This window comes from Tasmannia lanceolata, unplaced genomic scaffold, assembly GCF_043159265.1.
Source record: "Tasmannia lanceolata isolate RefF3 unplaced genomic scaffold, GAP_Taslan_0.1 ptg000024l, whole genome shotgun sequence".
In the NCBI taxonomy this organism is placed as follows: Eukaryota; Viridiplantae; Streptophyta; class Magnoliopsida; order Canellales; family Winteraceae; genus Tasmannia; species Tasmannia lanceolata.
In genome coordinates, this window is record NW_027518701.1 from 551,927 (window position 1) to 576,526 (window position 24,600).

Below are 24,600 nucleotides of genomic sequence, written 5' to 3' on the forward strand. Positions count from 1 at the left end.
TTTCTGTTGTGTTCCATCACATGGACGGTTTGGATCAACCGATGATGTGGTCTGTACAGTTCTTTGGCCACAGGGACTTGGTTATACCTTGTTTTCAAAGCTGTTATTTTCTACCCTTTCTGTGCTACATGTTGTTATACTTACCTTCCCTTCCTTTGTGCATCTGCGTTGTCCTTCACCTTTAATTGCAAGGAAGTAAGACGTTTTAATTCGCCTAGTTTTGCCTTGGGTTGCATGTGAAATTGTGAGTGAATACAGTTAAAAACTAATATGTTTACTCATCACTGATAACTCAATTTTTTTGTTCTCCTTTTGTATTAACTTTGCTTTAGATATTTGATAACACACAAAAATTTAAAAAGTTAGGGAGATTACCTAACTGCTTTTGCCATTTGTAGTATGTAAAACAGCTCTTTATAGCCAAAAGAAAAGTACAAAGGAACTAGCTCATGAAGGAAGCTACCAAAAACCAGATATCACTCTGCTGCTACATCTTCAGTATTCTTAACCGCGCTCTCAGTTATGGGTAAGCTTCCAAGATCTCTGGGAGCATCTTTCACTAATTTGGAAACCAGAGAAGTAGAAGGATCAGTGGTTTCAGTCTGAGCTGCATCTCCATCTGAATTCATAACTAGTGTAGACACCGAGTTTTGATCTGATTCCTCTGCTCCAGCTGTTCTGTTTGAACTCTCAGTGTGTTCCAGTGCAACTGTTTGCAATTTTGAGTTGTCTTGATCAGAAATTTCCATCTTGGCTGTCACAATTTGATCTTGGGTTGAATCCAAGGTATTGGTTTCATTCTGCAGAGATGAAGCATGATTTTCCGTGTTTTCTGATGTTGCATTATTGTGTAATTCTGTTTGACTGTTAGACTCTTTCATTGTTGAATTTGAAGGAGAATCGCTTTCTAATTTCGACAAACTTACCTTAGTTCCTTTCTCTTCACTGGTCGTCCCATTCAAGGAAGGATTATCAACTGTGTAAACATTCCCTGAAGCAGGGGGCAATTCACTAGCCTTCGGGTTATTAGAAGTGTTCTGATCAACAGACCCATCCTTAACTGCATTGGTTTTATTATAAAACTCATTCTTTTCTGTAATTTCTACCTGTTTTCCATCTGAAGTTCCCGAAACTCTGTTTCCCATTTCAGATCTTATCGCTTGGGTATCCTGAACCACAGCGCTAGAAGCATCATCTCCATTGTACTGTGCTTCGCGTGCCTCATGAGAATTCCTACCTCCATCATGATCCGGATTCTCTAAAGAACCCATATCCTCATTCCGAGCATCAATCTCTTTGTGAGCTTCGTTTTTATGATCAACAGAGCCATCCTCAACTGCATTGGTTTTATTATCATTGCCTAACTCACTCTTTTTTGTAATTTGTACCTGTTTTTCATCTGAATTTCCCAAAATTCCATTTCCCATTTCTGATCTTATCGCTTGGGTATCCTGAACCACAGCGCTTGAAGCATCATCTCCATTGTACTGTGCTTCGCGTGCCTCATGAGGATTCCTATCTCCATCATGATCCGGATTCTCTAAAGAACCAGCATTCTCATTCTGAGCATCATTCTCTTTGTTCGTTTCCTTTTCCCCCTTCTCATTGTTCTCGTCATTTTCTTCTTTCTCCTTGTCACCTTTGTTTTCTTCTTTCTTTTCCCTCTCCTTGCTCTCTTCTTTCTCTTTGTTGTCTTCATTCTCCCTTTCTTCTTCGTCCACAGAATCCGCATGGTGATCAACTTCCTCCTCGGCTTTCTTCTCTTGATCATGTTCATCAATCTCATCATCTCCACCCTCTCTCCCTTCAACTTTACTCTCTTCCCGCTTGCTTTCTTCTCTTTCACTTTCTTCTTCATCGCCGTGTTTATCATCCGCAGAAACCATTTCCACCTCATGGTTGAGATCTTTCCTCCCCAGTTTCAGGATTTCAAGCCTCCTCTCTACCTCGTCTGGAATTTTTGCATCAGCCGCATTAAATGCCTTCTTTTCAACGGAATGCTTGGCCTGGTAAAGCAACCAGATACAAACACCAACCAACAAACATATCTGCAGAGCGTGTTTTACCTTGAACCCTCTGGTTCTCTGATTCCTACTAGATGCTTGCCTTAACATGATAGAATTCCTCTAAAAATTCAACAGGGAATTACTTCCTCAATATCAAAATGCACAAAAGTCCGCACCAACAAATCTGTATCAAGGTTCAAAAAGACAAAACAAAATACAAAAAATTGAATCAAACCACAAACTTATCTAAAGACAACTTAAAACTATCAGTGAACAAGTTGACTAGAAAAAGTTAGCTGAACAACAAAACAAAGAAAACCGAATTTCCTGAAACTGGCATGCATCCAGTTGTCCCCATTCTATCCAAACAGGGATTAAGAAAAATAAGTAAATTAAAACCATATACACTTCTAAATTGAAGCAACCCCATCTCCCACTAGTTGGTTAGAAACAAAAAAAATGAAAATAATAGTAATTATAATGCTATTATTTAGCCTCTTTACGTCGCTTTGGGATAGTTGCTTTATTTTGTGTTTTCCTTTTTTTTTCTTCCTTTTCTCTGTTTTCCTATGCATTGACCATCTCGGTCTTTCTTTTCGTTTTTAATAAAGTTTTGCCATCATTCAAAAAATAATAATAATTATAACACTAATACCAAATACCCATAATGCAATTTCTTGGGTGTCTAAAACTGCCAATCCCCTAAATAAATACCATTATAACCCTAATCCTCCTCCAAAAAACCCCAATGGAAATCTAGGCTGAAAAACAAGAGTGAAAGCCACACAATTTCTTGATATGAAACAAACTCATCCACTCAAAAATCTTACTTAAAAAGGAAATTCAATAACAAAAAAAAAGAAAAGAAGATAAGCAACAATTTCCTGAATCCCTTCCAAAGTCAAACCCAACCTTCCTTAACCAAAAAGGGAGGATCGGGGATTGGGAGAGTAAGATTGAGAAACAAAGCTTTACTGGGGAAATTGTTATGGAGGTATGGGGAGGAAAAAGATGCCCTTTGGCACAAATTATAGTGCACAAACATGGGCAGGGATTGGGGAATTTGGGAGAGTAGTAACCCTTGTTTAGGAAAAGGTTCAGGTAAGCGGAGGCCCATTTGTGCGTCCATACTCCATACCATTGTACGAGCCATTAGTCAGGTTCGAGGTGGGTAAGGGAAAGGGGAACCATTTTTGGGGTAGATCTTTGGTTAGGAGAGTCATTGTTATGTCACGCATTCTTGGGCCTTTACCTCCTAACATCCGATAGAGGGGCAAGTGATGTGGGTGGTCAAACAAAGAAGAAACCTCAACGATAGAGAAATAGAGAGTTTGTCCTTGCTTTTAGGTCGTCTAGGATCCCGGTATTGTTCCCCTTTGTGTCCTTGATTATAGGTTCTGGAGTCTGGACTCCTGACATAGGTTCTGGAGTCTGGACTCCTGACATAACCAGCCCCTTTTCTATTCGTTCTTTCTTTGTCCAGGAGAGACAGGACAGGACATAACTACATTAAAATCCGGCGCTCACATGCTCCTCTACGAGTGGGTAGCTTATGCCTGGACGGTGGCAAAGAAGAAAAAAAAAAGTAATAACCTAAAAGGAATAGCATTCCATCTAGCTAGCAGGTGCATACTTTGAGAGGAGGAGGAGGAGGACACTTGACCAAGTAATATTGCTTTGTCCCTTTGCATATCGGACATGGCAGGGAATCACTTGGAGTTTTTAAATCTTATGGGCGTTCAACAAATCAATCAAAGTGACAATCATGAATTGGAAGAGTGGACGATTTGGTATTGCAGGGCAGATTCTTTGGAGACTAGTTCCCTACACCATGACATTACATTTATGGAAGAGCAGAACAACCAATTCTCTGAGGAGAAAGAACGGCATTTTGCACGGATCATTAACGAAATCAGGATAAATTTGGTCACATGGAACAGAAATGAAAACATCTTAGCTAGCTACAATACTCAACTCAACTAAGCTTTTGTCCCAAACTAGTTATGGTTGGCTCTTAGCTAGCTACAATATGGATGATATTATAAGGAATTAGAAGACAATCATCTATCAAAGGAGTAGAAAAAAGAAAAAAATCAAGATAGAGACAGTGAGATTTCTAGAAATTCATAACCACTTCCACATGAAATAAACCCTAACCCCCTCAGAAACCCTAAACCTCTAGGCAAAAAAAAAAACAAACAAACCAAGTTTTACGATTCTGAATCAAACCCATTATTCAAAAAGTGGGCAAAAACCCAACAAAAGAGGGAAAGAAGAGTAATTCCACATATCTACACATTTTTTTATTTTTTTTTGAATGGCCATATTTACATATGATTTACTCCAACAGTGCTGAAAAAACTAATGATATAACAGTAAAAGAAGATCTAAGAAAGACCCATCTTTTGAAATTCCACAAGAAAGCTGTGAAGATCCAAAACTATTCCCAAACAGATAGAAAGAATAATATTTCATACCTTAAATGCAGAGAAAGAGAAGAGGGTTTTGTTCTTCTTCTTCAGATCTCTGCGTATTTTACCTTGCAGATGGCATTTGATAATGAAAAGGGAAGTGATATTTCCCCCCCCCCCCCTCTGACGGGTAAAATCCCCTCCTTTAACGTTATCCGTTAAGCTTTAAAGGCAAAGAAAAACGTTAAAGGGGGTGAATTTATCCTCAGGCAGTTTACCATTCTCACGGAAACCGTTAAAGAGGGGGATTTTATCCATTTGAGGGGGGGCGGGGGGATAGAAAATACCATGATACGCAGGCATGAGTATTTTCATAATTTGCCTATTTTTTTCCTGGCCATGATATTGTTAACTGCACTATCTCACGTTGTCTTTTCCTTCTTACTTTGTTTGAGATTTTTTTTGGGAAATTGTGAAACTTTGACAGAAGATTAAATAGAAAAAGACAATTTGAGTTAGTGCAGATATCAAAACATGGGAGTGTCAATATCAGTGGCCTTTTTCTTGAAATGGTAACTCAGAACTCGACCTACCCCGCGATCGAAACCATTCTTTCAGGGTGCGTTTGGATTGTGGGAATGGGAATCAAGAAACGGTATGCTATTCCTATTTAGGTGATTGTAGCGTTTGGGTAATTTTATACGATGGAATGGAATATGAGTTTCAACGCCCAACGGAAATAGCGTCAAACCCATTTTCGGAAAAAAATAAAAATAAACACGGCAGCTCCACTCCTCCTCCCTTCTCTGTTAGGTTTTCAAGGAAGAAGCATCGTGTTGGGTTTTCGTGAGGCGACCTTCCGCTGCTGTAAATCATCCCTCCCTCCCTCCCTCCTCCCCTGGGTGGACGCCGATTTGCCCATATCGGTTTCTATTTCTCCCCAACTCTCTCTCTCTCTCTCTCTCTCTCTCTCTCTCTCTCTCTCTCTCTCTCCCTAACCCCCTAAAACTCTTTTTTCCGTAGCCCCCTGAAACCGACCTCCCATTTTCTTCAATATTCCACAACCAACGCATCTCTTCATTCGGAATAAAATTGGTGCTGAATTTGATGAATAATCTCATGCAAGGAAAGACAATTGAAAGAAGCGAATGAGATGATTGAGATGGGTCTGAAGTCCAGTTACATTGATTGATGGGCTTATGAGAGAAGTCATTGTAGAAGAGGGTTTCAGGGCAAGAGATGAAATGGTAAGTTGCAGAATTCAGCCAAATGTAGTAATCTATATCATCCTTTCAGGGCAAGAGATGAAATGGTAAGTTGTGAGAAGAGGCATTCAGGGAAAGAGATGGGTCTGGATGCATGTTTTTTATAATCTAAACATAGCGGGTCACTCTAAAGAGCAGAATTTAGGTAGTGCATTTGAGGTGCTTGATGAAATGAAAAGAAGAAATGTAATGCCTAACCAACTAACTTACATTGTAATGAATAATGGGCTTTGCCTTGTTGACATCTGCAGAGAGGCTTTTGCTTGCCACCAATGAAAAAACATCAAGAACCTCAACTTCTCCTATCATTTAACTCCCTTATCATTCTTATTTGGATTGACTATCCATCGAAAACTTAGGTTCTTTCAGCTAATGTTCTGTCATTTTTTATTGACTATCTAAGGCTAACTAATGGAAAATTTATCATTCGGGACATAGTTTGCTATTTGAGTGTTTAAAGTTTAAACCTTCAAGTCTTATTAAATGAAATATTTGTTCAAAATTTGATTCCATTCCAATGTTGGTATGGACTGTACCAAACACTAGAATCGGAAACACGATTGATTCCCCAGATGAATTCCAGTGCTTACACAAACACCAAAATTTCCAATGTTGGTATGGACTGTACCAAACACTAGAATCGGAAACACGATTGATTCCCCAGATGAATTCCAGTTCCAATGTTGGTATGGACTGTACCAAACACTAGAATCGGAAACACGATTGATTCCCCAGATGAATTCCAGTGCTTACACAAACACCAAAATTGGAATCGTTATTCTGTTTGTGGGGGGGGGGGGGGGGGGGGGGGGGTATTGGAATTGGATTGGAATGTGATACTGATATCGATTCCTGATTCCTGCGATCCAAACGCACCATTCGGGGAGTGATAAATCGTCTCCCCAAATTGATGAATCGACTCCCCATGTGTCTATCTCAGAAAGACACATGAGGAGTCAATTTATCCATTAGGGGAGTTGATTTATCACTGCCCTTCTTTTAATGGGTCTTGTTTTGGATGGGCCAGCGCCAAAAAGTCACACTCGCTGAATGATCCTAACCGTCCATTAAATTGAATATGGATTTTGCCCATTCTTGGTTTTAAGTGATCCGATCTGATGGGCAGGCCACCGGTTAGACGGTTGGGATTATTTGTTCAGTCACACACAGCAAAAATTTACAGTGATAATCTAGCATGCTGATCTTGTAGAACAAACAAATCAACGGTTAAGATAAAAGGACAAATCAACGGTCCCATCTAAACTAACATTCAACATTTAAGAGAAAGGACTAAAAATCAACGGTTTAGATTTTATTCTCCAAACCCAGAGCAAGGATTGATGAATCAACGGTCTGGGATCAACCGGTCAAGGTGTTCTCAACCAACAACATTTGGCCTGACGTATGGTTTCTATTTGGATCAACGGATCTGATCAATTAAAACTTGACATGACATCTCTAACGACACTAGTAAGTCAGGTTCATTTCAACAATTTAGAGGGAAATAACACTTACTTTATTTTTTCATGCGTAATCAAACAATGAAAAGCTTGGAAATTCTATAAAAGTTTTTCTTTTTCCAAACTTTTCCCTCCAATCCAAACAGAGCCTTCATACTCACTGAAATTCATCTAATACCAACTAAATAGTAGGATCACTTAAAATTCAATGAAAATAGAGAATTGACATCACACTCCCTTGCTTCAAAAGTGAGTCCTACTTCCTATCAGTATCATTGGTATGCCTAAACCCTAAACCCTAAACCCTAAACGCGATGACAATTTTCGTTTTATTGAAAGGGTGAATAATGGGACAAATGTACATTACAGATTTCACGAACAGTAAAAATAAAGGGCAATGATAAATTCGCACCCCCTGTATGATAATTCACACCCTTTTACGTTAAAAAGCGTTAAAGTCTGCCACATATGGATCTTCAAACAATGTGGACTCCAGTGTATTAAAAAATACACAGAGGGCAATATACAGTAAGGCCTACTCTATTTTATTGCACAAAAAAAGGTTGGCCTCAATGTAAATCGGCTGTGACCTAAATCAAGAGGCAGGACTGCTTCAATTCATCTTTTGGGAAATCTACTATGTAATACTAACAAACTATTGCTTACTTCTCTTTTTATGTTAAAGATTTGGAAATTTTTTTAGCATACATCTGTGATAACAGTCACTTAATGCATTATCTGAAATTTCTTTGGGCACTTCAAGAAATGCCGTTTGTTAGACTAAAGACCAGAAACAATGTTGGGTTACGAAACCCAATGTACACAAAACTAGTCAATCACTGTTAATTGGCATGTACAGTAAAGATCCACATTTTCAAATTTAACAAAGTAAATTAAAAAATGGCGGTTTTCTTTTTATTGAAAGGGTGAAAATAATGGGACAAATGTCGAGCAGATTTACCCAATAGTCAAAATGAATATCAAACTTCATCTAGGCCATGTGAATGTTAGCATTCTTAGGACACCTCTACATAAGCATGTGTTAAAAGAGCAGGAACGTGGGGTGGAAGATCTTTACCCGTTTGAGGAACCCCCAGTTGCAAGGCTTCTCATCTGTACCATTCCAGCAACTGATCGGATTGGTGGCATTGAATCAAGCTGCAAATGTCTCTGAAAATATGCCACGAGACGGTCAATGTTCGCAAAATCAATTGAACGAAACGTAAAGCCCTTTGGATGCAGACCAATATACTCATAATGTGGATTTGTGCTCCGTATATATGACAAAATAAAAGTTCCCGGATGCTCATGAGAAATGCCAAAACAGTATACTATCCTCATTGGATTCGCTGCTTTCTCCATTCTTAGAAGGTTGTCAACTTCCGCTTTGGAGCCCCTCCTGAACTTGTGGTATGCAAGCATAGTCTTCAGATGTGTTACCAGTGGGTCAACATATCGATCCATGACCTAGAGATTCAAGTACAGATACTAAGTGCACGCAGATACAAAAGGAGAAAAAAGGAAAAGGACAAAAAACATAAAAGAAACATCAATCCAAGAATTGAATTATTTCAGGACAAAAAAGAAAGAAAAAACAAACAAAGAATGAATGAAGAATGAAGAATGAAGAATGAAGAATGAAACTTAATATACTCAATATAAACCATTCTATGAAAACCAAGGGAACTTGGATGATTAAAAGATTCTCATGGTACAATACAAACTGAGCTCCACACATTGTAAGTCAAATTTGAAATTATTGTCCAGGAAAGGCAATAAGGACCAAATCAATTTTCGAATGTAAGTTCAAACGTATCCTAAGAGAACAAGAATCATAAAATGATAACCAGAACAAATCTCACAACAAGATCAGTCTTTGAGAGAAGATGCACAAAAATATATATAAATGCCAACAATTGATATTAGTTCCACAGAATACTTTCTATTCATGCCATTACCTAAAATTATCAACATGGCTTAGTAATTGTGAGCTTATTTGCAAAGCAATAGTTAAAACTAAAACAAAACAAAGGAAATGTCCATGTTTAGTAGCAGATTTAATCGAGTATTTTGAACAAATTATCAGCACCAGTGATGTAAGGCATGCACGCAAACACCTATGTGACATATTGAAATTTTATTTTCAAGTAATTTTTTTTAAAAGGGATTTGCTAGGGTCCATCGCAAAAGGCATTTCGCAGCTGGTCTGTCGCATGTCAGACCAGCCACCTCATGAATGAAGACAACAGCTTTTGTCACTATTCACGAGGTGGGTGGTCTGACATGCGACAGACCTGCCACGAAATGCCTTTCGCGATGGACGCTAGCAATTCCCTTTTTAAAATATTCAAATTTTTATTTCAAAGTATATACGAAAGCTTTAGGACCAAATTTTCGTCAAAAAACTCAGAGGTTTTGGGTTATTCATGAGTTTATGACAGCTTTATGGGCAAAATGTTTATTCCATATTATCAGGATTTTAGCTCATTCCTCGATAACTAGGGACATATAAATCAATTCTGATACAAAATAACTTCTAATTGATCTCATTAGAAAAACAAATACCTTTAAGTGACTGAATATTTTAGGTATTTCCTAACATTTTAATAGTAGATATATTTATTTACTTTCACAAAGATAGGGATAGTCTAACAATGAGACAGAAATTCAGCCATTATCTGCAAATTAAACAATACTTTGTCCTATTATTTAAAGAGTAAGCATCAAAACTTCATTAGTTATATCAAAGCCTTAAAACTTGTCAAGCAAAAAAAGCAAAAAACTTTGTCCCATTATTTCTAAATGAAAAGCAAAAAAGAACACAACAAAATCAGCCAAAGAGAGTAAACACTTGTCAAGCGTAATGGAAAAGAATTTATACCAACCTCATCCAGATCCTCAAAAGTGTCATCCCCAATTTTTAAAGTTTTCCCAAGACAAAGCAAGCTTGTGATGTCCTTATGTTCTTTTCCACCCTCAAATATGTCTTTATGGGAGTAAACCCCATCAGAAATTTTCAGAGTTAAAGTCAAATAGGAAGGCCCCCTAACACTAGGATGGATAATGCTTTCACCTGCATCCTTGTCTGACAGGAACTGCTCGCACAATAGACAGTATCATAAGGAATTTGATGACCCATAATTATTAAATTAAAATGATTGTTTCATCACCACTAGAAACAAACCTCCATCGCTTCATCAACTGTGAAATTTTGAAACCGGGGGTGAACAATCATCCTTGGCTTGAAATACTTCTTTGCAAGCTTCTTGTCTTTCTCTTGCTCACTCTGCAAAGAGCTTCTTCTTTTTTATAGTAAAGATCCACCTTTTGATCATCTCGAGATTGGTCAATGACCTGCAATGAAAAAAAATCAGGATGGATGTTGTGTGAGGGCTAAAACCATAGATAATTTACACATGAACAGTGGAATATATTAATAACATTTCACGAGAAAAGACAAAATGATAAGGGCATATAGTGTATATGACCTGGATCCTTTCTGGAACATCAATCTTTCGTATCCGGTCATCCTTTTCAGTCAGATAATTCTCCGTAAGAATAAAAGATTCAAATTCATCTTCAAGCCGTTTTTCTCTCCACTCACCAAAATCATCATAACTACCAACCTTTGCAAAGCGTTGCTTGAGAAGCATCAGGAGTTCATTGACAACAACGAATATTTCGCGAGCTTCCTGCAATGCAGACGACGAAACTCCAATTGCTGGCCTTGACTTCTTTTTACACGGTTTCCTCCTCCTAGAGAAACGAACAAGTTACCAGTTTCATACACGAAACGAAAGAGAAGAGAATGAGATCATTCAAGAAACACAATGTTAAGAAGTAATAATCGCATATTCTGCATAGGAAAGTATACCTCACAGGAGCTCCATTCTTGTCAACTTCCTCCTCATCCACGATAAAATCTGCCATTTCATCCTCTTCACCGATATCCATATCCTCCTCTTCTGGCTGTTCTTCCTCTTCAGCGATATCCTCGAGAGGTGGCCCTAGGAACATTACAATGAATTCAACCATCCAATCAAAATTGGAAAAAATAATAATAATTACCAAGTCAAGAAAACGAGAGCCGAGGTAACAACCTTCGTCGTCACCAAATAAACTGCGCTTAAGTTTTTCCTCGGCAGTACGACCACTCCTACTGCTTTTATCAATTTCCTCTTCATTAGAAAACCGAGATTGCTCCTCCTGCTCAGCGTCCCACCCAGTTTTTTTCAAACGTCTGAATTTGTTGCCCCCCTGCTCATTTTCAAGTAAGAAGTCGAGATATGAGATTAGCCCACCAATTTCTGACAACAGGTGAAAGTAACAAATAAGAAGATAAAATTCAAGAGCTTAAAAACTAACAAGTTTGGGCCAGCGGAAGCCAGTGATGTTATTGTCCTGAAGCAACTCGTAGTCATCTTCATCAAGAACATAATTCTTCTCAGATTCTCTGAAGTGTGCAAAAACAAATGATTACTAACAAGCAAAATCAACAAGAGTAAACAAAGAGAAAATAAAAATCACATATTACCTTTTATTCCTCTTTTTCTTCTTTTGTTTCTCCTCCTCCTCGCTGTCCTTTTCCTCTTCCCCATCCTGTTCTTCTTCCTCTACGTCATCTACTATAAACCCATCCTTCTCATACTCATCCTGCCCCTCTTCTGCTTACCAACAGAAACCCAATAAAACAACATAAAAATAATGCAAAACAAACAAAGATATAAGAAGATTATATTGCCAAAACAAAAAGACTGAATTCAGAACAGAATAAAACATAAATAAGAAGAGTATTCTACAGCACAACACTTGTAGACTGTAAATTGGAAAAAAAAACATTATTTCTTCAAAAAGATGAGGATCAAGATTATATTCCCAGAATCAAAAGCAAACAGATATGGTTAAAAGAAAGGAAGAAAGAACAAAAAAAAAAAAAATTAGTGGCAGAAACCAAAAAAATATATCATTAAAAAATAAAATAGTGAACAAAAACAAAATAATAAGATCATATCATCACAATCTCCAATCAACCAATAAAAGATTAAACCAAATTACCTCCAAAACCAAATTCAATACAACCCATAAATTTTCAAAAGATATATTTCATAGAAAAACCAAAAAAGTAGAGGATCTAAATTAGGAAAAAAAAGACATTGGACAAGAGATTTGACACCCTAACAGCCATGGAAACAGAAGCAATGTGGGAAAAATAGAAAGAACTCTATATAAACAATTGAAACCCTAATAATAAACAACAGAATGCTAAAAAAAATAAAAAAATCACAGACCTTCCTCTTCATCATTGTCATTATCTCGCAACTTTATCTCTTCCTTGTAAATATCATCTGCCAAAAAACAAAAAGAATGAAAAAAGAAACAGAGAGAGCTGGAGAAATTTTTGAAAGGAATTCTATCATTACCTTGCTGGTCTGACATTGGTAATCGAGACAAATTAATGGAAATACAAATCCCAAATTGAGCAGAAAAGCAAACCCTAGAGAGAGACTGGGAGTTTTCTTTTAATTCCTATAAAAATAAGATGGAGTGATCAAAAGAAGTAAATCTGCAAGAAATCAGAGAAAAAAAAATAGAGGGAAATTTAAAAGAAAAAACTAGGAAGAGAGAGTGGGATAGAGAGAACATATAATTCATCTGTTATGTATGTCGGGTTGGCGTCGGGTTGGGTTAAGGTTTCCCAGCCTGGGTTGAGCTTGAGCTAGAGTTAGGGCTAGGGTTAGAGTTAGGGTTGTGGGCTTGGGCAACCTGACCCGAGTGAAACCCGACATTTTTTATCATTTTTTTCTAAGCATAAAAAGTCGGGTTGGGTCCGGTTGGAGAAAAGGGTTCCTTCGGGTCGGTTCGGGTTGAGTAAATGGTTCTCGGGTCAGGTTGGCCTCAACCCGACCTGAGTTCCACCCTCATTATTTTTCATAGGATCATCCCAACAGCCCAACTATACTATCTATAGAGATTTCCATAAAAGGCAGTTCATCTTTAGACCGGAGGGCTACGATCACTCTATTGTAATGAATTTTTGGGCACAACCTATTTACTTGTGGCCCATCAAATGGATGGTTTGGATCATCCTTAGTGTAAGCCGCACAGTACTTTTTGAAAAAGATTTAGACTATACTGGCTTACACCATATAAACTGGGGTTTTGTAAGTGATCTTGCAGCAGTACCATTGAAGGAATGGATTCTAGTAAATTGATTCGAAACCCTTGAATAATATGAATCAATAGTTTTCCTTAATTTTGTTAAGGAAAAAACTTTGAAAATGGGATTCCGTTTGGAAAATAAAAACGGAACTGATATGTGTATTTATTGCTTTTATGGGGATTTGAGCCCCCCCATTTGCGTTTTAGTGGACGTGGCTCTAATGGTTGATGCTCCTACTTCAATGCGAGAAGTAGGAGATGACTTCAATGTGAGAAGTAGAAAACGAATTTTGTAGTTCCGATATCCACTATTTAATAAATATATGGGGAAGAATCTTAGCCGATTATACTTGGGGCCACCATAGACATATCAACTGGGTTTTGGCACGTACCGGAGCGTTGATTACCCGGTCGGATCCAGTATTCGTAGTAGGGTGCAAGTCAGGTCAATTTTCGGAATTCAGGTTGAGCTTTTACCTTAAAATCAGGTTGGGTTCGGGTTGATTCCAATTCATTTTTTTAGCAAAAGCTCAACCCGACCCGACCCAAGTTGCACCCCTAAATTCTTAGTGGCTAGCTACTTGATCTTATCTGTTGGGGTTGATATGAGAGGTAAAGGGACGACTTACCTATGAGGTAATTTGTGGGTTCCATGAGATTTTGACCCTTAACAAAACTGTTGGGACCCACATACATGCTAAAATTACACAAACATTAGTTTGCTTGGTAACATATTTCTTCTGCCCACTGAATGATCTTAACGATCTCTGTAAAAAAAGGTAATTCGTCTTTCAAGGGGTGTTAATTCATCTGGGCATTGCCCTGTTTTGAAAAAATCACACCCATGACTCTTCCATTTCATGATAGTTACAAAATTCAAGTGGTTTTCTTTGTTACCATGTTCGAATTTAGGGGTTGCACTAGTTAGACCTGCACTCTGTTCCTCTATACGTATTCAATCAGATCCACTAACCGAATGATCCTCACAACTTACCATTTAGAGAGTAACAAACCATCTACGTTACGCAACAAACTCACACGTGCGCCTCTATCCAAACCCAAAAGCGGTGATTCTCCTCCTCCTATACCTTCCTTCCCCCCCCTCCCCCAAAAAACCAAATCAGAAAACCCTAAAAACCAAAACCCTAACCCTAAACACCAAAACCAATGGCCTCAAAGCTCCTCGCCACACGTGCCACCAAAACCCTAATCCGCCGCTTCTCCCTCGCCGCCGCTGCTCCTCTCGATCCCTACGAAGATTCCTCCGGCGGGATCTCAATGAAAGGCGTAAAAATCTCCGGCCGGCCACTCTACCTAGACATTCAAGCCACATCTCCGGTAGATCCACGTGTCCTCGATTCCATGCTCCCATTCTACCTCTCTCGTTATGGTAATCCTCATTCCCGTACTCACCTCTACGGTTGGGAATCTGATTCCGCTGTCGAACATGCCCGGAATCAGGTCGCAACCCTAATCTCAGCCTCCCCAAAAGAAATCATATTTACCTCCGGTGCGACTGAATCCAACAACATCTCTGTCAAAGGTGTAATGAATTTTTATGGTGATAAGAAGCACCACGTCATCACCACCCAAACAGAACACAAGTGCGTTTTAGACTCATGTAGGTATCTCCAACAAGAGGGTTTTGATGTTACTTATCTCCCTGTGGGTCCCGACGGAATCATCGATCTCGATCGGCTCCGATCTGAAATCCGGCCGGATACTGGTCTAGTCTCCGTCATGGCGGTTAATAATGAGATAGGTGTGATACAACCCATGGAGGAAATTGGGCAGATTTGTAAGGAGAAGAATGTACCATTTCATACTGATGCGGCGCAAGCCCTAGGGAAAATCCCAATTGATGTGGATAAAATGAATATTAGTTTAATGTCGCTTAGTGGGCATAAGATTTATGGGCCTAAAGGCGTTGGGGCGCTTTATATTAGACGTAGGCCGAGAATTAGGGTTCAGGCGCAGATGAGTGGAGGTGGGCAGGAGAGGGGGATTAGGAGTGGGACCGTTCCGACCCCGTTGGTGGTTGGAATGGGGGCCGCTTGTGAGTTGGCGATGAAGGAGATGGAGTATGATGAGAGGAGGATTAAGGGGTTACAAGAGAGGTTATTGAATGGAATTAGGGGTAGGTTGGATGGGGTTGTGGTGAATGGGAGTGTGGAGAGGAGGTATGTGGGGAATTTGAATTTGTCGTTTGCGTATGTGGAGGGGGAGAGTTTGTTGATGGGGTTGAAGGAGGTTGCGGTTTCGAGTGGGAGTGCGTGTACTAGTGCGAGTTTGGAGCCTTCGTATGTTTTGAGGGCTTTGGGGGTTGAGGAGGATATGGCGCATACTTCGATTAGGTTTGGGATTGGGAGGTTTACGACGGAGGATGAGATTGATCGGGCGGTGGAGTTGACTGTGCAGCAAGTGGAAAAGTTGAGGGAGATGAGTCCTCTTTATGAGATGGTGAAGGAAGGGATTGATATTAAGAGTATTCAATGGGCTCAACACTGATGATGAGTGGGTGGATTCTAGGTGAAATGGGTTGGTTTTCGTGTTTTGGATCGTCTTCACAAGCGTAAAATCTATGTAATATATGAACGGGATGGAACTAAATTGAGCTGTTTTCGTCCATGACTGGTTATCGAGGTTTCTCTTGTAAGGTATATGTGCGACGTTTCTGTTTTTTAGTTCTTTCTTGGATTTATAAATAAGGAACTGACATGGAGTTTGTATGAATTTGGCATAGAAAGAAAACCCTTTTACTATTGTTGTGTATTAATTTGTTCTTTGTTCATATGAACTGTAAATATTTACTCTTCTATTTCATCCAGAAAGCTAATAAATGATATGGATTAAAAATTTGTTTCCTAGATTACATGTTACTGGCATTAGTTAGGATGATATGATATGTTTTTCTTTCGTGATGAATGTATGCTATATGCAAGTTGCAAATATGGTATAAGCTTTGTTTATTGAGGAATGGAAGGTTTGGATGATGCTGTAGGGGTGCTTTGGCGAGATCAGTGCATTATAGGAAGTTACTTTTATCATTTTAGATTGTCTGATTTGCTGAGGTTCCTTATGGCAACCATATTATTTCTCCTTATTTATTGCCTTGGAAATTGTTCAGTCTTAATGTGTCCATCTGCTGTAAATTCTTTGAGTGATTGATATCTCTAGGACTTCCCAATTTCTTGTGTCATATATATGGGTTACAAAGCATTTGGATTAGATACGATATTTGCAAAATTTGGTTATTAGTTGTGACACAATTAGATGCGTGGATTGGTGGTCGAAAGTGGATTGACTAGACTTGGTCAAATAGACTAGCAGAATACCAGCAAAAAAGCGATTGAAATATGGAAATGAATAGCTAGATAATCAGTCCAATAGGAGTAATGTGTGATAGCCAAGCTAAAAATTGGAGAATTGTGGTCGAAAGTAGCACTAATAAGTTTAGAATTCTGAACTACTGCTGCTGTAGTAAGTGGGAGCCTCTCGGATGAGGGACTTTCTCCAACAATTTGAAGTAGAACTTCATCAAGTTCTTAAGTACCAGTTCTCTTCAACTGGGAACTCGAGTAGATGAGCTTTGGACCAGTATTCTAATCTGGTTCTCAGGCTAGAAATGGTTTTCAGCAGAACACTTCCAAGACTGGTGGGACAGGAAAAATGGTTCGGAAGCTATGCTCTGTTGTTCCACAGGTGGATTGAGAGGCGCTGCTCAAAGTAGTCCAACAAGGATGCAGGCAATGGCAGAAAATATAGGGAACGAAGTGCGAGGCAATCAGCTAACTAGTGGAAGAAGCATGTCACCAATCTTGGGAAAGGATACTTTTTGGGCTGAGAGTATACATTTAAGCTCAAAATTCAAAGTTCAATCTGAACTGACTGAAGTATAGCTCTCGGTTAAGGGTTTCTTCACCAATTCCTAAGTAAGAATCCCGAGGTTAGCAAATAGTATGACCCTCAACGAATGAGACTCCAATACTAAACTAAAATCAGCACGGAAGAGCCATTCTCAGAGTTGGTATTTTGCCTCTGATTGTGTTTCCTAATTTGGTAGTAATATAGTTTGTGAAGCCTACTCTCAGACCTTGAATTAAGTTTCTGTGTGGCTCAAATCTTGTCCAAGTTGTATCCACAGTCCCAAGACAATCAGTTGTGAATGTGTGACCTTCAATTTCCAGTAAATAAGAGGAAAATTGAAACTTAATGGATGTAAAATCCTCGCCCAATAATTAAAGAGCAGCAATGTCCGAGTTGTTGATCACCGCAATAGCCTTGAAGTTATTCAACATCTCTTTGAAGGAGTTTAGGCTGAGGACACCTGATTAATTGAATGGCAACCGAATATTACTGAGAACACAGTTCTCTCTTGCTTTCTTGCAAATCATGGATGTGAAGTCTACTTTCCCTATGGTGCGATGCCTAGGAACCCCTTAGTGCGATGCCTTGGGCTTTGGTTTGTGAGATTCCAACCTATCTCTTTCATGTTTCTTTATTTTTTTGGGTTTTCCCATGAACCAGTAATCTCACCCAAAACCTCTCTTGCATTACTTTTTTCATCTATCTTCTACCCAAAACTCCTAAATATCCATAAAAGATATTTTCCTTCCTTAGAAACATCATTTAAATCTATCCCATCCCGTCTCTATCTCGTTTTGCCCTTGCCACAAAACTCATTTTACACCTTCCCGGCATCCTTCGATAGCTTCCCGGCATATGTTTGCACCACCCCAAACCTATCATAAACCCCGTAGAAATATTTCCCCAATATAATCACTCATTTAAAGACTCAAAACCTTAATTTTGACCCATCATTTTCACCCCTTACAGCCATTTCATAGATCCGTCCTACATCAGATTTTGTATCGGATCAGAGTATTAGTCCTTCCTTCGTTCGTCCTGCATCAGATTTGCTATTAGAGCCAGATCGCCCTATGTCAACGGGGACATCTAAACCAAGTATGTGAGGGTGGCAAGCATAGCAATGCAATTGGTGAGTGGAGCTTCAAAAGGACCAATCCTTCCTATAATTAAGACCCCTCTGTAACTGACTAGCTTCTCCACTTGTGCTCAGCTCATTAGTTGCTCTGATTGGGATCAGGTGCAATACTCTCAAGTCTCAACTAGAGTTGAGAATTTTCGGATTTCACAATTCTTGGTGTGGGTTTAGCCTCTAGGAATTGTTACAGGTCTTGAAGCCATCAAACGTGTTGAACTCTGTTTTGGACTGCCCTCTATCATGACCTCACTAGCATTCATCGTGTGGTTAGGCCCATAATTGCATTTTGAGAAGCCTGCCTAGGTGAGGCGGTTGAAGTGCTCCGCTTCAGGCAGGTTGGACAATGTGACAATCAATCCTCGTTACTTTTCTGAGAAGAATAGTGCTGTATAGGGATTTTGGAGGTCTGAGGAAGGTCAAATCCTTCTCAATTCTCAAGCACATACTAACTCCTTAACTCCACTAACACAGCTGAAAGATCTGTCCTTCCAAGTTCTCATTTACAATGGTCTGTCTAAAAAGAAGTTGAATTGCATACAGTTATGCTCTGTTTGGTTCCTCAAAGCATGGAGATCATCGGCATTTGAAATGCGGATGATCTTCCATTTTGCATTGAAACTCCTTTTGACCCCGGCATCTTCCTCACATCATAATTGCGTTTTTTCATACTTGGCGCTTACGTGGAGGTAATGTTCCCTCCTCTAATCTTCTCCCCATCTTTCATCATTTTGGTGGAATTTAGGTGGAAGAAGAGGAGAAAATTCTTGTCTTATTCTCTTTTCTCTCTTCCTCTCTCTTTTTTGGTAATGACACCCCTACATCTTCCACTAATCTTCTTGAGGCTTCCCGTGCAACCAAACACTACTTACCACTCTTCCACTATTCTTCTCCCCATCTACCATGCTTGTCTACTTCCCTTTGACTTCTTCTTCCATTAATCTCCCAGCCACCTTTGAGGACCTTTGAGGAACCAAACAGAGCATTTCACATGTATCATTATCTTTGAAACTGGCGCCTAAACCATAGTTTTAAAACTCCCGCGTGTCATCGTGGACTCCCCCGACTCGACTCCCTTTTCCCTTGGCCGTGTTCCGCCTTTTGTCACCGTGTTCTGCTTTTTGTCACCGCTTTCCGCTTTTTGCCCTACATGGTCGATAAAAACTCCTTTGACTCTCCGAGTTATGACCGCATCAACCGAGTACTCAACCGCGTTCTTGGCTGCATCCGCGCCAAGTTGACAAGGATTTTTCTTGGCCGCATTTTGACCTGCATCCTCATTTTTAAACACTGCCTAAAGGCCCTAAACTCATGATTGAAGAGAACCACTGGTCATAGGATGAGTTTTTTTCCCTCTTGTTTTGGATCCAGTAGTAGGACTTTGCTTATAGTGTTTAGAAGCTGGAGCTATCCACAAGAAACGAATGTGATGCCTAAAATTTCAAGACTTCAATTGGAATTTTCTGTACATTCACATTAACAGCACTATAATACATTTCCCTTGTAGATGTTCAGTTCTGAAGCCACAAGATTTAGCAATCAGACCAATCAAGCTAAGATTGTGAGCCAGATTCCATGTCACGATTCCGATGCACCTCTCAAAATTGCAAGATTCAGAACACTTGCCTTCCTAGGTTCTGATACCATTAATAATGCAGGGTTGCACAGGGAAGCTCTAGTTTCACGATGTGGGGCTCAAAAGGTCTGGAGGGTTGTGGGGAAAAGAGAAAGGGTGATTAGAGAGGGAGGCTAATTGATGGCAATATGACTAAAAAATGAAGGATGAGAAGTGAAATTGTGGAGATAAGAGGGCGGTCTTGAGAGGAGGCAAAGGGTAAGATGGCAAAAGGGATAGTAAAAGGTTAATGAGGAAGGCTTAACTCATAAAATTTTGGTCTTGTTCTAGGTGGTAGAATGGTGCATATGTGAAGATATGTGCAAAACATTGGGCTGAACTTTGGGAAACAGGGGCTAAAATTTGGCTTGTGATATTGTCTTGTGTGGACAGCAACCATACTAACATGAGTTGGAGGAATGGGCAGCAGTGCAGCACCTTGCTGTTGTGTTTATGGTATGGGCAGCAAGCAAAGACCATGAACAGTAGGTTCCACTCACTAATGGCAGAACTTGGAATTAAGCCGTCCTTGTGAAGTGGACCGACAGCTCGAAGTCCCAATTTCCAGACATTTCATGGACAGCCTTTCAAGAGTACGCGTAACGAATGGCAACTGTGTTGTGAGTAGGATGTTCAAGCCTTAATTCCATAGGGATGGTGAGGCATCACATATCCCCGCCGGTCCCGAATAAGACATCCAAATCCCCCCTTTGGAGTCCAGGATAACTCCCCAATACCCGCCTTACTAGGGTTGCCAAGAGAACAGCCATAAAAATTCAGTTTATACCATCCTCTCGGGGGAGCTTTCCACTTCCAAGTGATTTTTTCCTTTAATTTTCTTTCCCAGATGATTGCATTCCAGTTTCTAAGGATGTCGCCAGTGTTATATGTAACTTCCATCTTCATTCTAATCCATGATATCAGATCAATTTTTATTTGCAATGACACCCAATTTCTGCTCCTTTTCTTATCTTAAAAAATTCGAACGTTTCTCTCCTTCCAGATGTTCCAAATAACTGCATATGGTATAAGTTTCCACAAAGCCTGACCTGTGTCACCAAAAGGACCGCCACACCACCCCAATAGCACTCAACGGATTGGTTTTTGGAATGCCCAAACTACATTGAAAGATTTTAGTGTGTCCCTCCACAGATGATATGAAAATGGGCAGTGTAGCATTAGATGACCCAAAGTTTCCTCCGCTTGCTTGCATAGGACGCACTGACTGCCCAAATGAAATTTCCTTTTTTTGAGTCTTTCGTAAGTGTTGATTCTGCGATAAATGACCGTCCATGTGAATGCTTTTACTCCAGGTGGGGCAATATTTTCCATATGATGGCACCTCTCTTAGCTTTCCTCGCTCCATTGTTAAGGGACGGGAAGAATGATTTGACTGAGAAACATCCATCAGGGTCCAGTGTCCAGTGTCCAGATTCTGTCGTCATCAACGAAGTTCGAACAGAAACAGGACTTTAGAATCTGAAGTAGGGCTGTGAAATCCCCAATCTCTTCTTGTTTCAGATCCCTTCATAACCTGATATCCCAAAACCCCCTCCCCCACTTGCCACATCCCTAATTAAGTAAACAGAGATTTTAGCTTCGCCGTTAAGTGCCAATCGGTGTAGATTAGGAAACGTAAGTTTGAGCGGTGAGTTTCTCACCCATACATCCACCCAGAATCTGATGCCATCTCCTTTCCCCGCGTTGAATCTGACTAATAGTTCGAAGTGTTCTCTCACCAAACATATGGACCTCCCCCCCCCACGCACACACCCCAACTCGTGCCATAGTTCTCCCCTATTATTAGTGCATTCTTCTCCTCCCCATACCGCCATAGACATTTCCCCAGTAGTGCTTTGTTTTGCCACCTGATTCTTTCAGACCTCCACTGGATCCCATAACGTGGCTTAAGGCACCCCATATCCTAACGGCAATCCCAAGTAGGTGAACGGTAGACGTACCTCTTCGCATACAATTCTCTTAGCATGTTCCACCACAACACCTTGATCAACATTAATACCCGCCATCACACTTTTGGAGAGATTGATTTTCAATCCGTATACAATTTCAAACGTCAAAATAACCGCTTCAGATTCATAACCGATTGTTCATCGTCCTCAATGAACATGAGAGTGTCGTCAGCAAATTGGAGATGGGTTATCGCCTCAGAATTTCGACACGGTTTGAGACCCCTGATGTATCCTGCTCTTTCCGCCTTTGTTATCATCAAACTAAGTGCTTCCACCACCATAATGAAGAGGTAGGGTGATGAGGGGTCCCCCTACCTCAATCCTCTATTACTGCGAAAATATCCTTCAGCGACCCCGTTTAATAGAATAGAAAAAGATGCCGTTGAGATGGCACGCCTCCATCCATCTGCTGCATTTGATGCCAAATCCGATCTTTTATTGGATCGAATTCCAGAACTTCAAATCTACGTGATCGTATGCTTTTTCTATATCAATTTCCGCAATCAACCCCTTCTGCCCCTCCCTTTTAGTCGAGTCAATAACTTCATTCGCAATAAGGATGCCGTCAAGGATTTGTCTATTGTCCACAAAAGCGCCCTGAAATTCAGATATGATACCTCCCATGACCCCTTTTAACCTTCGCGCCAAGACTTTTGCCACTATTTTATAGATACTATGAATCAAGCTTATCGGTCTGAAGTCCTTGATGCCATGCGTTCTTTTTTTGGAATCAAAGTGATAAAAGTGGAGTTGATTTCCTTACCGATTATTTCGGGGTCATGAAATTCATGCATAAACGCCATAACATTTTCCTTAATAATATTCCAGTACCTTTGAAAGAACGCAATCAAGAAGCCATCATGACCCATTGCTTTGTCCTTGGCCATTGAAAAAATTGCCCTTTCCACCTCTTCTTTTGTAAACACACCTTCCAACTCCAGCTGTTGACATCGGCTAATTGATTTGAATTTGAGCCCGCCAAGCTTTGGTCGCCAATCAACGTCCTGAGAATATAGATTGGAATAGTAGTTGCTAATCAACTCCTTCATTCTTTCCTTGTCTTCAATTAGCGATTCCCCTTCCCGAATGCAGTTTATAGAGTTGATTCTCCTTCTGACATTCGCCATCCAATGAAAGAATCTGGAATTTTGATCCCCCTCTTTCAGCCATGTAGCACGCGATTTTTGTCGCCAAGTGATCTCCTCCCTTCTGAGTATTTCGTCATGCTCCTCCAAAAGAGATAACCGTTCCTTTTTCTCATTTGTGTCCAGTTCTTCTTCTTCTTCTTTACATTCCAGGGCATCCAAAGAGGTGATAACTTCCTCTTTTCATAATCTGTTTGCAACTTCCTCCTTTTTCTGCCACTCCCTTACCCTCTGCTTGGTATGTTTCAACTCCTTAAACAGTATAAAGCCCTTCCATCGCTCAGGTTGTTCTTCGTGCCACCAAGTGCTGATCAAGTCTTCAAACTTTGGATTTTCGCAAAGCACCAGGTTGAATTTGAAGGGGCGCGGACCACTAGAGAATTCCGATATATCAAGCATAACTGGATTATGGTCAGATGTGGGTTTTGATAATAACCTTTGCTAAATCAGAGGGAAATTTTCATCCCATTCATCAGAGACAAGAATTCGATCAAGACGACTCATTATAAGATGAACCTGATTGTTCCCCCGTACTATTGATAGATCGATAAGCTGAGAGTCAAGAATGAAGTCTGATAATTTCCTCATGCTCGTCGTAATTCTGGCCTCCCTATTTTTTCCAACGGAAATCGTATCGTGTTGAAATCTTCCCCATAGCGTATTGAAAGTGGCATCAGTCACCCCCATGATTTTAGATTCGATGATTGCGACAAGGCCGAGCTTTGTATCCTGAATTAGATCCTCCACCTCAAGAGAATCCAGTACGGTTTCAGGAATCACCTCAACAGCTCCTTGTTGCCGTGGATTCCACAATGACATCATTTTCTTGCCCTTTTCATCCGCTATCTCGCAGCACAGATCTTTTGAGTAATTTTGTGCGTCGGTGGTTTTCATCTGAGGTGTTGATGCCCTCTTCTTTGATGAGCCTTTCTAAGGTGTGATCTCTTACACAAGCGAGTGTGGGGATCCTTCCGTCAACTCCTCCAGTCCTCATTAATTGAGTCAAAGTTTCAGTATATTTTCTTGCACAGCTATAGATTTTGCCTCCCTAGCTTTCCGCCATTTGAGGTCTAAAAAAACCTGGGCAATTTCTTCCTTTGATGGATACCGATCATTGAGGTTTGGTATTCGAATTTCCGGTGAGGCGAGTAGTATCTTCCCAAAGATTTTCCAATAACTGTGAATATTTTTTCCGAATTGTTGACAAAGAGAGATCCCTATCACTTTGAGTTCTCCACCTACCGACAGCTAGAAGCGAGACTTTCCTTTTTACCTGGTGAAACGGTTTGATAAAAGCGATTATTTCTGTCCCTTCTACCCACCACCGCCGATTTTAGTGAGATCTTCGGTAGACCATAGTCGTGTCGTGTCCTCCATGCGTGGAATGCCTCCTTATGATTGTGATTTTTAGAGGATAAAATCCATCAAATCTGGACAAGTTTGGTTACTGTTTATATTGAAGAAATTTGGGGGTGTGATGGGCTTCCTTTCGGCATTTCTCCTCATGATTTATTGTGCCACAATGATGTTTTCACATGCTTTGAATTTTTTGGTGGGGATCCAGAGT

The 24,600-nt window shown here is 40.0% G+C and overlaps 4 protein-coding genes across 6 annotated transcripts; 1 reads left to right on the forward strand and 3 right to left on the reverse strand.

Moving 5' to 3' along the window:
* Positions 1-353: 353 nt before the first annotated feature.
* Positions 354-8,305, reverse strand: LOC143856882 (uncharacterized). Of its 2 annotated transcripts, none has more exons than XM_077367139.1 (2): positions 8,221-8,305; positions 354-2,190 (listed from the first exon to the last, which is right to left on the reverse strand). In XM_077367139.1, the coding sequence occupies exon 2, from the start codon at positions 2,112-2,114 to the stop codon at positions 477-479; it is 1,638 nt and encodes a 545-aa protein (XP_077223254.1). In that variant the 5' UTR covers positions 2,115-2,190; positions 8,221-8,305; the 3' UTR covers positions 354-476. The 2 variants fall into 2 exon arrangements, with proteins under 2 accessions (XP_077223254.1, XP_077223253.1); XM_077367138.1 differs by lacking the exon at positions 8,221-8,305 and adding an exon at positions 4,484-4,649.
* Positions 8,217-10,332, reverse strand: LOC143857404 (transcription elongation factor SPT6 homolog). Its single transcript, XM_077367833.1, has 3 exons — positions 10,327-10,332; positions 10,028-10,237; positions 8,217-8,609 (listed from the first exon to the last, which is right to left on the reverse strand). Exons 1-3 carry the CDS (start codon positions 10,330-10,332, stop codon positions 8,217-8,219), a joined length of 609 nt encoding a protein of 202 aa, XP_077223948.1.
* LOC143856884 (transcription elongation factor SPT6 homolog) lies at positions 8,363-12,700 on the reverse strand. Of its 2 annotated transcripts, XR_013238413.1 has the most exons (10): positions 12,563-12,700; positions 12,431-12,487; positions 11,677-11,806; positions 11,508-11,595; positions 11,243-11,399; positions 11,017-11,149; positions 10,631-10,898; positions 10,327-10,496; positions 10,028-10,237; positions 8,363-8,609 (listed from the first exon to the last, which is right to left on the reverse strand). XR_013238413.1 is itself a non-coding variant. In XM_077367142.1 (8 exons), the coding sequence occupies exons 1-8, from the start codon at positions 12,576-12,578 to the stop codon at positions 10,374-10,376; spliced, it is 972 nt and encodes a 323-aa protein (XP_077223257.1). In that variant the 5' UTR covers positions 12,579-12,700; the 3' UTR covers positions 10,286-10,373. The 2 variants fall into 2 exon arrangements, 1 of the variants encoding a protein (XP_077223257.1); XM_077367142.1 differs by lacking the exons at positions 8,363-8,609; positions 10,028-10,237 and having other exon boundaries at positions 10,286-10,496.
* Positions 12,701-14,344: 1,644 nt separating this feature from the next.
* Positions 14,345-16,063, forward strand: LOC143856883 (cysteine desulfurase, mitochondrial-like). The gene has a single exon (XM_077367140.1). The coding sequence runs from the start codon at positions 14,469-14,471 to the stop codon at positions 15,807-15,809; it is 1,341 nt and encodes a 446-aa protein (XP_077223255.1). The 5' UTR covers positions 14,345-14,468; the 3' UTR covers positions 15,810-16,063.
* The last annotated feature ends 8,537 nt before the right edge of the window (positions 16,064-24,600 follow it).

Coding starts and splice junctions, on each gene's coding strand:
- LOC143856884 (XM_077367142.1), bottom strand. Junction 11,807..12,430: donor TGACAATGATGAAGAGGAAG/GTCTGTGATTTT, acceptor GTTGGTAAGCAG/AAGAGGGGCAGGATGAGTAT. Junction 11,150..11,242: donor TTTATTTGGTGACGACGAAG/GTTGTTACCTCG, acceptor TAATGTTCCTAG/GGCCACCTCTCGAGGATATC.
- LOC143856883 (XM_077367140.1), top strand. CDS start 14,469: ATGGCCTCAAAGCTCCTCGCCACACGTGCCACCAAAACCCTAATCCGC.
- LOC143856882 (XM_077367139.1), bottom strand. CDS start 2,114: ATGTTAAGGCAAGCATCTAGTAGGAATCAGAGAACCAGAGGGTTCAAG.
- LOC143857404 (XM_077367833.1), bottom strand. Junction 8,610..10,027: donor CTTTTGAGGATCTGGATGAG/GTTGGTATAAAT, acceptor TTGAATCTCTAG/GTCATGGATCGATATGTTGA.